The sequence below is a fragment of the Natator depressus genome, chromosome 2 (genome assembly GCF_965152275.1).
Source record: "Natator depressus isolate rNatDep1 chromosome 2, rNatDep2.hap1, whole genome shotgun sequence".
Classification (NCBI taxonomy): Eukaryota; Metazoa; Chordata; order Testudines; family Cheloniidae; genus Natator; species Natator depressus.
In genome coordinates, this window is record NC_134235.1 from 163774005 (window position 1) to 163790488 (window position 16484).

The window sequence follows — 16484 nt, forward strand, 5'->3', positions numbered from 1 at the left end:
AAGAAGAATAAAAGTCCCAAATTATTTTAATGTTTTGTAAGGTGCTAATTGCAAATAAAGATATTTAGAGTGCCTGTTATGTTTACAAGGCAAATTTTGCTCCAGTGTTAGTGGCTTGCATTTCAGTTATCTACTTTTATCTTTTGTTTGTATAAACTAAACACTTTGCAAACCAACAGACAGATTCTCAGCCTCTGCTATCCATAGTAGAGGGGATAAATCGCACATGAGCTGGTTTCTGCTGCCTGATCATTGAGCTAGTCCTAAAATAGCTCCAGCCCCAGTGTAATTTGGAAAATCCTTTGGGCTGCTGTAAAGTACACGTGCTGATAAGAGCTCCCAAAGAGGACTGTCTGCCATATAGGAATCTCTCAGCGTCCTTTTACCATATCCTCTTCTCCCTCTATTCTTTCTGCCAGGAATGGCAGAATGAGATGCATAGGAGCCAACCACACTGGTTCTATGCCATAATGGGGCAATCACCAGTTAGGAAGACCTGACAGCTTCCCAACCCCTTTATACAGCTCAGTCAGATCACAACCGCACTATTGAGAGTGCAGCACTAGGTTCAAAAGCAGGGCGTTTACTTACAGGTCACTGGTGTGGCATGGAAATGGCATAGCTTGTACTTGTATTTCTGCCTCGGAGGCATCTGCTCCAGCATGTACTGCAATGATGGCTTTTTCAATCATGTCTTGAAGTGGAACAAAGATGTAATTGTATCTGAACCCACCACCTGGCAGGTTTTGGGGATGGGATTTCCACACTGGGTTTTTTATCAGATCTGTTCTCATGCTGTACAGAATGCTAGTTCTAATTGTATATGAAATGTGTTGTGAGAGGTGGCTAGCAGAATCTTGTCTGCGTCTCCTGTTACTTGAGGTGTTGAATATAATACCTGATCAAAGAAAGGAAAACAAAATCAAGAAGGTGTTTCATGGATTGGAAATAAAACTGGGTAAATAACTGATTTATCACTATCCATTCCAAAAAAATTTAAAATTTTAAAATTGTTATATTTTACCCCAAACAAAAAATTTTGGCAAACCAAAAAGTTTAAAAAAAAATTTTCAGGTCAAACCAAATATTTTGTTTAAACTTTTTAACATATATATATTTCAGGTATATTTCTAAACAAGATGTTTTGAATCAAAAAATCAAAATGTTTCATTATGAAAATGTCAAAATAAAATTTATTTTTTTTTAATTTTTTTTAACCATGATGTTAAAATTGACACATTTAAAAAATGTTTCAGTCAACAAGAATTTGTTCTTTTAGCAAAAATAAAAAATCTTTCATCTGGAAAATTTTGTCCAACTGTAATTGGAAATGCTACAGATTTTATATCCCTGTCTTTTTTATGTCCTGTGTCTTATGTTTCTGCTAGGATGCTGCCAATGAATAGTCAGTCATCCATCTTCAAAAAGGCCACATTGTCTTCTTGTAAAGAATGTGGTATTGGTATATTACTTTCTTGTACTGTAAACCTGAGATTCGTACTGGTGGGATTCCAGCACAGAAACATGAAATCCTTCAAGTCTATATTCATCACCCAATGCATTTTTTTTAACGTACCAGAGGCACCTTTTACTGTTAATGTTAACACAGTTAAAGAGCTTGATATTTTATCTTAGTACTCAGCCTTCTAAGATCTAGAATTACCCTCTTTTCTGTGGGCCTAGAAAAAATCTTAAGAAAAACTTCCTTGTACTTTGTCCTCTAGAACTTGTTCTCCAGACTTGCTTTCTGAAGCTGGTAAGATGAATTCAGACAGAGTACCAATAGACTAGGTACCTCCTATCCCTTTTACTCTGCTATATTTTCCTTCTTGATTAAGAGAAAAAGTTGCCCTTGTCTTCTTTTAAAAGGTGTGGTGGGATATACAAATCACACACTTGACAACAAAGGATTAAGGAGCTGCTCTGGGCTCAGCCAGCCCTACCCACTACACCTCCAAGAGAGTCACAGGCTGGAGAGGAAGCTAAAAGGTAGCAGAACAGCTCACTTGTGGGAAAGCCAGGGAAGACAAAGGACCTCTACCTTGCAGCTCTTAGGAAAGGCAAGATCTCACCTATCAGGTGAAGGTCCCCCGCTGAGGGAAGGGAGGACCTACTTTTGATAGATTACGTAACATGTGCAAGATCACACAGGTTATCTGTGGCAGAACTGGGAATAGACCCAGATCTTCTGAGTACTAGTCTCGTGTCTAGATTTTAATTGGTCTCACCCCCATCTCTGCTTTACCATGACTTCTCTTATAACTCCTAGGAGCCCTGGGGCCTTCAGTGCGGAACTTCGTCAAATGCACAAATTAAAAATAAAAAAAAATGGATAAAAACCTACCCCATTGAAGTCACTGGCAAAGCACCTATTGACTTCAATGGGGCCAGAATTTTATTCTCCTCTCCAGGGAGTGCTATGTACCAGGAGGGAACAGTTCAGGCAGGGAAAAGAAATTTCTACAATGGTGAATGACTGTTCTCCTGCTTCCTCTTACAGCCTTATCAGCACAACAGGCAGATTTCCAGCAGTGGAGGAGACATTTCAAGGAGGTGGGACAGAGACATGACAGAAGAAATGATAGAACTTGCTCAAGAATTAACTTAGTCTGTGTAAATGAGCTGATTTGAAAGTTACCTTCTTAAGCAAACAGGCTTCCTACAAAGATTAATTTTCTTAACTCTCTTCTGCAACACCAAAGGATATGAAATTTAAAAATCAGAGGAGGAAAAACTAGGTGATGCTGTCTTAAAAAAGCAACGAAATAGCCTCTTTTGTATATTTTGTTTTCAAACCTTTTTATTCTATGGCTTCATTTCACTCTCGCTGTATATTCATAGAATCACAGAATCATAGAATATCAGGGTTGGAAGGGACCTCAGGAGGTCATCTAGTCCAACCCCCTGCTCAAAGCAGGACCAATCCCCAACTAAATCATCCCAGCCAGGGCTTTGTCAAGCCTGACCTTAAAAATATCTAAGGAAGGAGATTCCACCACCTCCCTAGGTAACTCATTCCAGTGTTTCACCATCCTCCTAGTGAAGAAGTTTTTCCTAATATCTAACCTAAACCTCCCCCACTGCAACTTGAGACCATTACTCCTTGTTCTGTCATCAGCTACCACAGAGAACAGTCTAGCTCCATCCTCTCTGGAACTCCCTTTCAGGTAGTTGAAAGGAGCTATCAAATCCCCCCTCATTCTTCTCTTCCGCAGACTAAACAATCCCAGTTCCCTCAGTCTCTCCTCATAAGTCATGTGTTCCAGTCCCCTAATCATTTTTGTTGCTCTCCGCTGGACTCTTTCCAATTTTTCCACATCCTTCTTGTAGTGTGGGGCCCAAAACTGGACACAGTACTCCAGATGAGGCCTCACCAATGTCGAATAGAGGGGAAAGATCACGTCCCTCGATCTGCTGGCAATGCCCCTACATATACATCCAAAATGCCATTGGCCTTCTTGTCAACATGGGCACACTGTTGACTCATATCCAGCTTCTCGTCCACTGTAACCCCTAGGTCCTTTTCTGCAGAACGGCTGCTGAGCCATTCAGACCCTAGTCTGTAGCGGTGCATGGGATTCTTCCGTCCTAAGTGCAGGACTCTGCACTTGTCCTTGTTGAACCTCTTCAGATTTCTTTTGGACCAATCCTCTAATTTGTCTAGGGCCCTCTGTATCCTATCCCTACCCTCCAGCGTATATTATATTACTATCTGTTGTTCCTGGTATCATATTTATTAGGTATAACTGACTCCAGGAATTTGTTTAGTAGTGATTCCTCAGTTATAATAGCAATATCACTAGTTTTTATTGCTTGCATTACAGTGTTCAAGAATCACAGCTATAATTTTAGCAGGCAAATGTGGGTTTTTTTATTGTGTTTTACCATATGTGTTTTCTATGTGTTTATTACTCCCTGTCTTCCTGGCTGCCACGTCGCTGAAGCACTCTTGTAACAGGGAAAATATGGGAATGATAGTTTTATGAAATCAGGGGTTTCTTGTCAGTACGTATTTTAAATGAGATACTTACTTGCCAAGAAATTATTTTGTTGCATGAGTTCTTGTGCCTTCGCCTCCAATTTCTCCACAGATTCAAGATGCTGGAAGCGATCCAGTAACACACAGGAGGAGATATTTACCATGAGATGTGCCAATAGGTTAATCTGCTCAGTCACCGAGTTGTGAAGCATTTTCTCCATCATAGACTCTGAGAAGAGTAAACACATTGGGAACTATTGGTTTCAAGGCAACATATAGAGGTCAGAGCCATGTTTTCTTGTAAATGTATTGTAGAACCATAAAATTATTTGTAAAATATCATTTAAAGGGGAGATTTTCAGAAGTGCCTAGGAAATTGAGGAGCACAAGTACAATGTTGTAGGACTATGCTCCTAAATCCCATAGATGCATAAAGTCCCTCCCTAACTTCACATTCCATTCCAGTGCAGTGAGAATGCTATGGGTATCCCAATTCTGGAAAGATTACCTTGACCATGAGATAAAAGAACAGTGAATTTTATGGGTCAGATTCACCCCTACAGGTACCAATTCCATCCCCTTGCTCTTGTGAGAGCAGATGTACAGGAGAGTGACTACTCATGGGAGAGCCAGAAGAGTTTCCATCTGGGGAGCGAGTCAGATTTGAAGTCCACACAGGACTTCATAAGAGTCATAAGGCAGGGGCTGCCAACACAAAGCCTGTCCTCCAATTTCTACTTGAGCCCAGTTCCAAACCTTGTCCTTGGTGTAACTGGGTATCCTTCATCTGGTACTTCTGTGAGGAGGATGAGTGAAAGGGATGTGTCTGCCTGAAAGCGGGCTTGTACTCCCGTCTGAGAATACTCAGAGGAGAGAGGACAACGTGCTTTGATTCTGCAGCATTTTCTGCCACTATCTTATCTAGCTTTTCTTCAAAGAGGAGAGATCCCGTGAACTCAGAGGAGCACAGGACTTGCTTGGAGAGACCATCCAGGGGCAAAACCATATATGTTTCCTGGCTGTTGACTTGGATGTCTGGCTGAGAATTTCATGGTAGCAAACTTCTCAGGATGCGGGGCGGGGGGGGGGGGGGGCGGGGGACACAAAAACAAAACAAACGCACACAAAAAAGCCCACCACCACATTTGTTGCATTTATCCCAAGTCCTGCTCAGATTTGGAGCCTGAGAGCTCTCCTTCCTCCAAAGAGGAGGAGGCTCCTGAGTCAGAGGATGTTTACCTTTTGGACTTTTTCTTCCCCCTTGTATTCTTCTGGGGCTTCTTTGACCTTTTGGCATGCTTTGCAGGCATTACTACCTGGCTGCAACCAGAGTGTAATCTTCTGTGACTTGGCTTGTGCAGAGTCTAGAGCTCCCTAGAAACCTCTCCATCTAAGTCTTCCCCTTTGGGGTCCCTCTCCTCCTGAGCAGGAGATGGAGTCTCATTATCAGCACTCCCTAATTCAAATTGGGAAGGAGGGGGGCTAGACATGAGCGCTGCTACTCTTCCCAAGGTTCTCAAGACCCATTTTAAGATGGGGGGAGGGTGTGACAGCCCTGCTGAGGTCTAATCTGTGGTTCTTGGTCACCCCAGGATTTACAGCCTGGCTCATCTGGATGAAGCCCTCTTCTTTCTCAGAGCCTGTCACTTTTCTGTTCTGTCTTCCCTAGTTGGATTTTCTTCAGTGGAGTCATGGCTATTTGTGGAGGTAGGGGCCCCAACATGCCTGTCCCAGCTAGGTTCAGGTAACTGGGGGAAGGCTGGGCATAATTTACCCTCTATTGAGCCTTGGAAAACTCCCTCCCCTACAGAGCACCTATTGGACTTTGCCAACAGAGGAGCTCAGCAGGGAGATACTGCAGGAGAGGTGCTGGGTGGCTGTGACGACAACACTGAACAAACCCTGTACCAGGAAAGAGGCTTGGAAGAAAAAAAAAGCTTGTTACTGCCCCAAAATGGTTAGAAAATCATAAAGGCAGAAGGAAAGGGTGGAAGCAAATGAACTGTCACTTGACTGCTGCCATGGAAGCAGAAGATCTGGCAGCATGCAGGAGAATGAGGTGTGGCCAGCACACACTTGTGCTGCAGCTTGGAACCACCTCCAGAAACTGCAGAGAGTGGATGGGATCAGCTCAGTTGTAACAGAATTGTGGGAGATGCTGGGCTGCAGAAATCCCTGGTCTGGAGGCCCTCCGATCATTAGTGATGTTTGGATCTGGAACTTCACAGCTGGCCTCGCTCTAAAATTGAACTTCCACCAAAACCAGGAGTATGAACATCGTCAAACTTTGGAGGAGTTCAGATCTGCAAATAATTTTTTGTGGATTGTGCTAATTATATTGGAGAGAATAATCACAACAATGGGTTTACAGCACGGGGCAATTTTAACTCAAAACAATTCTTACTGCAATTGGATTTAACAGAAACTTGTGAGGAAAGTCTAACACACCCACAAAACTAGCTCATCTCCCAGCGAATAATTATTCACATTTGAGGAGTGAAAAATAGGTACTGGGAAGTCCAATGTGAGCTTCCAGGTTCCTAAAAGTTTTAAAAACAACATTTGAATGTTTAATCCTTAAAAACATTAGGTGATGAGTTGACTTGGTAAGAGTCATTAACTCATTAACATAAGATTGGGACTCAGTGCACCTAAGTGGTGGCACAGCGGGTATTGCAATGGGAAGGCAGAGAAGCCGAAATGCACTAAACAGATCTGGATGGAAGGCAGCACTGTTAGTGAAGAAGGGATGAACAAGGATCAGGAAGAGAGGCAGTTGTGAGACGAGACAGTGACAGATGCACTAAGAAGCAGAAGGCAAGCCAGTATCAATGGGATGGATTCAGAAGGAACACAAGCAATGGAACAGGGATGGGGATACCATACAGATATCTACTATTTTACCCAACAAGAAGGCACAGAAGAAATAATACTATATATATATTGGTTTTGTAGCATCTCAGGGGCTAGAATATTCCTAATACTAATAACCTAGCACTAACAAGGTTAAGCATCCATGTATGTCACCAGAGATTTTCCCCCTAGCTGATCTTTAGAAGACCTTATTTTGAATAATACATCATTTTTTAAATTTTCTCTTACAACTTAATCATTTAAATATTTGAGCATGAGAAATATCAACTGACTTGCTACGTGCTTGGAATATTGCATAATTACATGTTTCTGTAAGTGAAAGCAATATTTCACAAGTTGCATAATTTACATGGAACCAACACATCTAAATATATAAAAAGGTAAATTCCTTGGGGAAGTTTCAGAACTTATTAAATAAAATATCCTCTCCTGCATTTTCCTCAAATAATTTAGCAATATTTTCATAAAAATAAAGGGAAGGGTAACCACCTTTCTGTATACAGTGCTATAAAATCCCTCCTGATCAGAGGCAAAACCCTTTCACCTGAAAAGGGTTAAGAAGCTAAGATAACCTCGTTGGCACCTGACCAAAATGATGAGACAAGATACTTTCAAATTGGGAGGGGGGGGGGAAACAAAGGGTCTGTCTGTCTGTGTGATGCTTTTGCCGGGAACAGATCAGGAATGCAGTCTCAGAACTTCTGTTAGTTAGTAAGTAATCTAGCTAGAAATGCATTAGATTTCCTTTTGTTTAATGGCTGGTTAAATAAGCTGTGCTGGATGGAATGTATATTCCTGTTTTTGTGTCCTTTTGTAACTTAAGGTTTTGCCTAGAGGGATTCTCTGTGTTTTGAATCTGATTACCCTGTAAGGTATTTACCATCCTGATTTTACAGAGGTGATTCTTTTACCTTTTCTTTAATTAAAATTCTTCTTTTAAGAACCTGATTGCTTTTTCATTGTTCTTAAGATCCAAGGGTTTGGGTCTGTGTTCACCTGTACAAATTGGTGAGGATTTTTATCAAGCCTTCCCCAGGAAAGGGGGTGTAGGGCTATTTTGGGGGAAGACGTCTCCAAGTGGTCTCTTTCCCTGTTCTTTGTTTAACACGCTTGGTGGTGGCAGCATAGGGTTCAAGGACAAGGCAAAGTTTGTACCTTGGGGAAGTTTTTAACCTAAGCTGGTAAGAATAAGCTTAGGAGGTTTTCATGCAGGTCCCCACATCCGTACCCTAGAGTTCAGAGTGGGAAAGGAACCTTGACAGATACTAAGACAGCAACCTTTGCATAGCTATTTCTGGTACCTACTTTCTGCTTTGTTACTTACCTTAGCGCCACTCCTGTAAGGTCCTGAGTCAAATTTTCAATGGCCTTCACTGAAGGTGAAGGCATTTAGCACCTCTGAGGAGGGACAAAGAACCTTGCAGAATCAGGTACCTTTTCTGCAGATTCTGCTACAGAATCAAATGCCGAGAAACAGTCCTGATTCCGAGAGGTAATGAGCACTTGCAAGTAGAGCAGGTTGAGAATTTTTCAGTGAAACTTTTGGGTGTCAGAGAATGCCGATTCATTGAAACACTTTCTTGGGTACATATTGGAATTTCTGTTCATAACCAGACAGTGAGGGGAACAGGTGCCCCCCAGAATAGGCCAGTGGTTAAGGCCCTCACCTGGATAAAGTCCGTGCTCCAAACCAGTCAGATTTGAACCTAGGTCTCCCACATGAAAGGTGAGTGCACTCACCACCAGATTATACAGTCAGTGTTTTCCTCTCTGACCCAATGGATATTTTCCTATTTATTCAAATGGATCAGCCCCAACAAGCGAAAGTGAAAGGACTCAAAATTAGGCTGAGCGGGCCCTTGAACCTGGGTTGTCCACATCTCAGATAAGTGCCCTGACCATTAGGCTACTGACTATTCTGTGTGTCTCATGTTTTTACATGAAATATTTCAAAATATCTCATTTTCATTCCAATCTGGAATGGAAACAAATTTCAGACCCTCAAAATTTTTTGTTAAACAGAATTCTTGTTTTACACCCAGCCGCACTTGCCACTCTCATTTGGATCAACAAAAGTTGTGGGTGTTCAGCTCTTGAAAGGATCAGGCCCATAAGGTGGGAAAGAACTGGATTCAAATTATTTATAAAATAAGGGAATTTCTATTTTAAAGATATTAATCTTTATCTGTTAGTGAAATGGATGGAATTTAATTGTATGGACATGAGGTAAGATGCAGCAAAATTAACTGTGTTTCTTTACAAAAGGATAAATGAGCAAACAATATTAAAAATGTTTGAAACTAAAATGAGATCATTGTAAAATGCACTTTTAGTTTTTATTTAAGTAAGGGCAATGTGAATCATAACCAAGAGTTATTACTGCTAAATTTCAGTCAAACACAAAGTCATGGGGATAATAAATCTTGTGTGTCCATATGCAGATATACCTACCATACTCTTGCAGCTTTCCAATGAGATTCCCCACATCAATATTCAAGTGACTTTCTATGAAGTTCTTTATAAAACTGTTTTGGAGAGCTTCCTAAAGTAAGAGAAATGATTTGCAAGATAGCATCTGTGATAGTCAGAGTTGCTGAATTTTTTTTACATACACACACACACAAAGAGTCACAGATCTCCCTACTCAGCCATAGATTTCTTCTGTGTGACCTTGGGCATGTCACTTACTATCTGTGCCTGAGCTCCTCATCTGTAAAATGACCTCACGGAAATACGAGGAGAAATGCACTGAAGATTCTGAGGCAATTAGATACTACATGGATGGGAACCAAGTAAGTGCCTATCACAGATTGATATATCATACCATACATTTCCATCATCATCTTCATCTTGTTGTTTTCTTTTGTTTCCATTATTAAACCAGCACTGAGATTGTAGGGTTTTCTTAACTGGCTGTTTAAGATCAGCAAAGGGATTAAAAAAAAAATCTGTTCATGTTGTTTCAAACTCTCCCTGGGGAACTGCTGCCCTAATCAGAGTTGAGAGTTACTGGGAAATGAACTGGCATTTGGTATCTTTCAGCCATTGCTCTCAATGCAATACGGCCAAAGGTGTGACCCTGCCTTTTCAAACGTACGACAAAGACCCCAAACTCATAACCTGATGTTACGTAGGAATCGTTAGTTAAGTGGAGAATATCGCTAACATCTGCACATACCTTAACTAAGAGTAAAAAGATTTTTAAAAAAATTAAGATGCCCACTGTAGAAAACTCTCTATAAACTCAGCTTCAACATTCCACATTTTAGCTGTCACTAATTTATGGCATTAGTGAGCTAACACCAGGTTTGTATGTCGTGGAAGAAAATGTGGCTCCAAAATGGCAGATACACTTCATAATGAGATGCAACTAAAGATTATGCTTATGGTTCCAACAGCTTTGGGTACCAAAGAACCACTGATAAAAACACCCCCTCCTATGGACAAGCACCTGACAAATCTTTAGTGTATTTGTCCTCACAACACTCTTGTAAGATAGGGCAGTGCTATTATCCCTATTTTACTGATGGGGACCTGAGGCTAAGTGACTTGCACCAGGTCATACAAACAGTCTCTGACAGTGACTAGTAAGCTAGTGCCCTAACCACTGGATTGTACTTCCTCTCCAATTCTGATCCCCTTGATTCAGTATAATAGCTCCATACTCCATGGGAGTTCAGTGGGATTACTCATGGAATAAAGTACTATTCAGCATGAACAAGAACATCAGACTCTGGCCCCTTGTACTTAGCAGATACATGAAAGTATGCACATGCCTAAAATAGGTCACCATACAACCTTATTGTTGTACACCTTTAACTTTCCTCACCCCTTGTTTCCCCAACTGACTGAGTCACATCTATACATTTATTGTAAATTGGCTAGGGAAGAGATCTTTCCTTTTGCTTGTTCTGTAAAACACAACATTTTGGAGCATTGCATTATTAGCAGTCGTACAAACAATATTATCTGGAAAATAGTATCTTCAGTTTCCATGTTCATTGTCTCAATTTCTACAACTCATTTGCTCAGTTTCCAAGAAAAAGGACTAACAATTAGCTCCACGAGGCCTTTCAGGGATCACAAGTAACATTCCTTAATTGAATCTTAATTAACAATTCTATTGTTGATGCATGAGCATCAGTTTATTCTTCCACAGCTTAATGGCTCTGCAGATGGTGAAGAGTAAAAAGTGCCAAAACTACATTTTAGTGACTAAAGAAAGAAGATATGACTTGGAAACAGACAGGAAGAACTGTTAACCAGGTGCTACATTTAAGCAGTCACTGCTATTGTTGCATTTTAAATTTCTTCCATTGTCCCTGTGAGAACTGATCAATTACATTGGGGGAGACAATTATGAGAATTAAGCAAGTTCAAGCTGTAAAGAGTATTTAAAAACTTGCCAATTGTCTTAGATTAACGTTTCTCAAACTGCGGTCTGCGGATCCCAAGGGGTCCCCAAGCATACTCCGGGGGTCCGTGGGCCCCGCTGAACAACTCCTCCCTCTCCCTGCCAGCGCCTCCTGCATGCCAGGGAACAGCTGTTCACCAGCGTTCAGGAGGCGCTGGGAGACAGGGTGAGGAGCGGGGATGAAGTGCGCTCAGGGGAGGAGGCGGAAAGAGGTGTGGAAGAGGAGGGGGAGGGGTGGAGTGGGGGTAGGGCCTGGGGCTGAGTGAGGGGCTTGGGGGCCCCCCAAAAATTTAAAATCAAAATGGGGGTCCTCAGGTTGCTAAAGTTTGAGAATCGCTGCCTTCGGTAAGTGACTGTTCGCCATTGTACTATTCATCGTATTTCCAATATCACATGGTAATACTGCAGACAGGGAGGTAACTACTCATTTTAGCTACTTTAAAATTGAAAAGATTTTCAGGATCACCCCATTGTAGATCTATAATCTAAACTTTAGCAGGGTTTACTGTTGCAGACATACCGTCTTCAAGTGCCACTCATAAGAAAAACTCATATGTCTGTGCTGACTGTACCACCACCGCTATCCTGCAGAATTTCTGGTAATTCCTCCACCTGAGAGCCAGGACCTTTGTAAAGGCTGATCCTGAACTCCATTTCCTATAGTGATCTAGTATTTCTAGAATTACCACTTCTTTACAGGCTACTTTAATTCTTCAATTATTTGTCCCTGTGGATAGTATTGGAAAGTAGGAAGTCATCGACAATTCACCAACCTGGAGCTGATTGACCATGAGGAAGTTTTCACTGCTCTTAAAAACCTCAGACATCCTTAGCCATGCCTCAGAATAAATCTTCAGGTTGTCCACAAAACCAAATGTGTGATTAGCCTAAAGGAAGAAATGAAGCCAAGTGAAATGAAAACTGCATACAGTAATTCCTGTGGAAACAGGAGCAACTTGGGTGGTTCAGATCTCCTGAAACTCCTCTGCATGTCAACTTTAATTGTCAGAAGTAAATGCATTGTGTTTCCTTTCATCTTCAAAGGAAAACAAAAATTCAGAGACTAACAAATCACAGAAAAGGCTTCCTGCTGTGTTTATGTTTCCCACATGAAGAGTAATAATATACAATTTATTTTTATATACTGCCTTTCATACATGGTACCACAAAATGCTTTAGTGAGAGAGCCAATCAAAAAATAAAAGAGGTTCAAATTAAAGCCTCTCTCTTGATCACAGCACCGCCTATCTGGGAGGAATAAGTGGAATATCTGGATGCAACCTACAGTTCCTTCAACCCTGAGGACAATTTTGGTGCTGATTGAGTCAGGGAGATCTAGCAAGGTCCAGTAAGGAAGAAGGCAGAATTAGGGACCTTCTCATTTGACTGTAGGGGGTAGCAGCCAAGTTCTTTCCTTCTGCCCTCACCCAAGGATGGACTCTGAATGAGAGAATAGTGAATAATGCACATTCTAGTGTGAATTTTTAGAAAGTCTGTGGTAAAAACTGGTAAACGTTCAGTTTTCACAAACATGGGTGGTTTCTCCAAATATACATGAATCATGAATAACATGACTTCACAGTCACAATGACTCAGACTCAATGATTTTATTCACAAAAGGATCAGCAAATCAATTAACTTTTCCCATTTAGCCAGATCTAGTAGTGACTGGACTGACTTTTCATACGACCCAGTCAACAAGAAGGTTCAGTGTGTTCCACTATCACTCAAGGTGTCTGCAGCTAGGTTTGAAATCACGTACCAATATCACTAGGGGGTACCAAAGAAGGGACCTGATAAGATGAGCAAATTAATCACAAACTAGGAAAGAATTTTAGCATTGAAATTCCCCCCCAAATTATTCAGAAACACTGTTTCAGTAATGTTGAATTGGTATAATATTAAATGTAACATTTAAATTAAATATTTAAGTCAAAATGAAACATGCTAATATTATTGAAATGAAGCATTGTGACACAAACAAAATGAGAAAGTTAAACAATTCATTTGGACTTTAACCTGTCAAAATGTCATCTAAATGTACATGTTGGTGCTAAATGTTTTAATTTTGACTAAATTGCACTTTCCCTCAGAAAATGACTTAATGAAATTTTTTGACCACCTCTAAAAGTTGTATAAATAATAGGCTCAAGAGATCATTTTTTTGTGATACAACTGAGGTGTTCATGTGTTTTAGGGAATAATAGATGAACAATTCATAGAGCCTGATCCTGACAGAGAGAGCAAAGTTGAATTTGATGATGATGCGATTGCAAATAGCAAAAACAGATACAGGAAATTGATAGGAGTTATAATATATGAGTACACCACTGACTGAAGTCTTAATGTTATATCAATGCACATACATCTGTACAATAATTACCTCTCCAAATTTGATTGAACTATTATAAAGAAAACACTAAGCTACTGTTGCTAATGGTGATTTAAGCTCATTCTGGAAATACAGATAAGTATTAGTTGAAGTATTACATTCTATGGCCAGTTCTGTCCTAATGCTTGTAAGGGATCATTATTATCATGATAAAGGTAGATTATACGAGGGGATTATCGAAAAAGGGGCATGCGTGTGTGGAGAGAGACATTCTGAGTTGTAAGCTGATTCTTGAACAAACACCAAAATGAAAAGAATCAGTATTATTAGAGATAACACTTCTGAAAGATAATTTAAACCTGACTAAAATTTAGACTGCCATTTTGATGGGCGGGGGAGGCGGGGTGAGACAGCAGGATCTGTGGCATCACTTTTTCTAGTGAAATACACCACCCCACCATGACTGATGGCTACTGAACATTAGGATTTATTCAAAGCCTATAAAATTATGCCCCTTTCCCTGCCCCACCCTTACACACATGCAAGTGTTTGTTCATGTTTGGTTTTGGCAATTAACTTTCCATTGGTTCTGTTAAAAAACACAGATATTTACATACAACATGCAAAAAACTGGCAATGGATAACACAGCTAATTAATGGTACTTTCAGAATATTCCTGTATCTGCACTACATCAATCAAATGTTTATGTACAACTTCTCATTAGGGGAAATCACTAGTATTTCAAAGTATCTTAAGTGTAGTATTTGGTCAAGCTAAGAAGCCTGATTAAATAATAAGGAATAAAAGTTAAACATAACAAACAGATTGGAAAATAAAAACAACTGAAAGAACATATTCCATCTGAAATCACTGCTGTGGGGCCAAATCTTGTGTCCCACTGCCATGCTGAAATCACTAGACTATGCTTCCTCTCAACTATCTTTAAACATCTGTCTTATTTTCCCCTTGCCTAATAGATTAGGAATCTACAGCTCAAGGTTAGAGAATGCTGTGATATCAATTTTGCTTAAGTTAATATCATAGCCGTCATAACTGTTTTTAGGAACCAGACTTCTTCATTATGCTCTAATGATGGTGGTAGGGTAGTCATGTACAGCATTCCCCAGCAAAAAAGAGCTTCTGCACTGAGTTGCAAATTAGAATTGGGGGTAGATTTATTCTAATACTTCCTGTCAAAAGTGCAGAACTTTGGCACAGTCCCGCACCATTTAAGTGCCTTCTACAAAGACATTCAGATAAACTCTGGAAGTGTAAAGCGACAGGAGATGCCTGCCTAAGCAGCAAAAAAAAAAACCCAGAAAAGGTCACTGGTGACCCACTCCCCACACTAGCTGTGCAGGAGGTGCTAGGATGGCCACTGGCAGCCAACTACATTTCCCTCTGGCAATATTAAGTCTTTAGAGAGGAGATGCTGGTGGCCAGTTTGGGAATAAGATCTTCTGATAGAGGCCACAAGGGCTTCATTACAAGTAGGAAAGTGGGTAGAGAGGGATGCTTATCACTGGGACATATGTAGCTTAATAAACCCTGAAGATTCAGGTTCAATTCAGAATAAAGGAAGGGTTAAAAATTTAGACTAGGCCCAAACTTTAAGTCCCAGTTCACCGTTTTCTACTTAAAAACTAACAGAGAAAGTGTATAGACCGTTAAGAACTGGTTGGCTGGTGTGTGGTTATTGTGCCTTTAAGACCTGGAAAATTGTGAAGGAAGAGTTCAGTGGAGAGTCTCCTCAGAGCTAAGTAGATGTTTCTAAAGAACGAAAACAGCTGTATTATATGTGGGGCTCGTAGCACTGCCTATTACTACCCCTGCCTGATAATTCCCATTATAAAGCCTTGTTTAAAGGTCCATATAACTTTGCCAAACTTTAACCACTTAGGCTGAAATTTTCCATGACAAGTGTCTGCCCCGGGGCTGATTTTTTGGGGGGAAAACGTCAGCCAAAAGCGTTCAGCTATTTCTTAGAAAAAGGTTGGGCAAAATTTCCTCTGTGTCAAAAAAAAATTGTTCACCTTTCCTTTAAAAAGCTCAACAGCCTCCCCATGCCCTGGAGCAAGAACATGAAATTGGGCAGGGGCTGGCCTTTGTGTCAGGGGTATGCCTTTTACTGTCCCTGGGAAAACCTGCCCCAAATTTAGCCAAGTTAAAATCCTTTTGAAACAAAACAGTTTGCACAAGCTCAGTAAAGACTTGCTAGCGCTTCATAGCTCCCTGACAACCCTATCTACACTTAGCACGCTCCAGCCCAGGACCGCCAGAGGCCGAGAACACAACATGTGCTGGACAGCAGCTTTGGTTAAGGCTGGAGACTTGAATTCCACCAAAAGTCCTCTCTGGTATTGCCTTCAGACTCACCCTTTTATAAACCTCCTAGTTTTGTGAATAAGGTGAAGCTAGAAACATCCTTTTGAGGTTATTTGTCAGCCTGTTAAAACATTTCATTGTAATATAATTTTTCATTATGAAGGGAGTTGAAACAAATGTTTCAAATGCCAAACTTCATGAGACAATTAAAGTTGTAGAATAAGAACCTCTTTATCTTATTATGAAGGCTTGATATTTATAAAGAAAGGCTTTGCCTTTCATATTAAGGATTTGTGAGCAAGGTGGCAGGAATCCAAAAACAGGATGAATTTGTCAGACTTGTTTTCTTACTTTTACTTCTGAATTGTTTTCATGTATTGTTACATGAATTCTGTTTTAATTGGAAAAATTTGAAAAAAAAATCTTTCAATGGCTATAAACTTCTTAAATGTAACATCTCTTTCTTTAAACTATCATCCTAAATGGAGATGCAATAATATGGCAAGAAAGACACATTGCCTCTGATGAGCCAATCAAGAATCAGAGATGTATGCTTTCT

General features: G+C 40.4%; 1 protein-coding gene across 1 annotated transcript in view; it reads right to left on the bottom strand.

Annotated features, from left to right (window-relative positions):
- ABCA13 (ATP binding cassette subfamily A member 13) overlaps positions 1-16484 on the bottom strand; it is a 291776-nt gene that overhangs the window by 176061 nt on the left and 99231 nt on the right. Inside the window, exons 28-31 of the mRNA XM_074945249.1 lie at positions 12041-12154; positions 9305-9395; positions 4032-4208; positions 592-898 (exon numbers count right to left, since the gene is read on the bottom strand). Coding sequence (XP_074801350.1) covers positions 592-898; positions 4032-4208; positions 9305-9395; positions 12041-12154 — 689 coding nt within the window. The remainder of the gene's footprint in view (positions 1-591; positions 899-4031; positions 4209-9304; positions 9396-12040; positions 12155-16484) is intronic.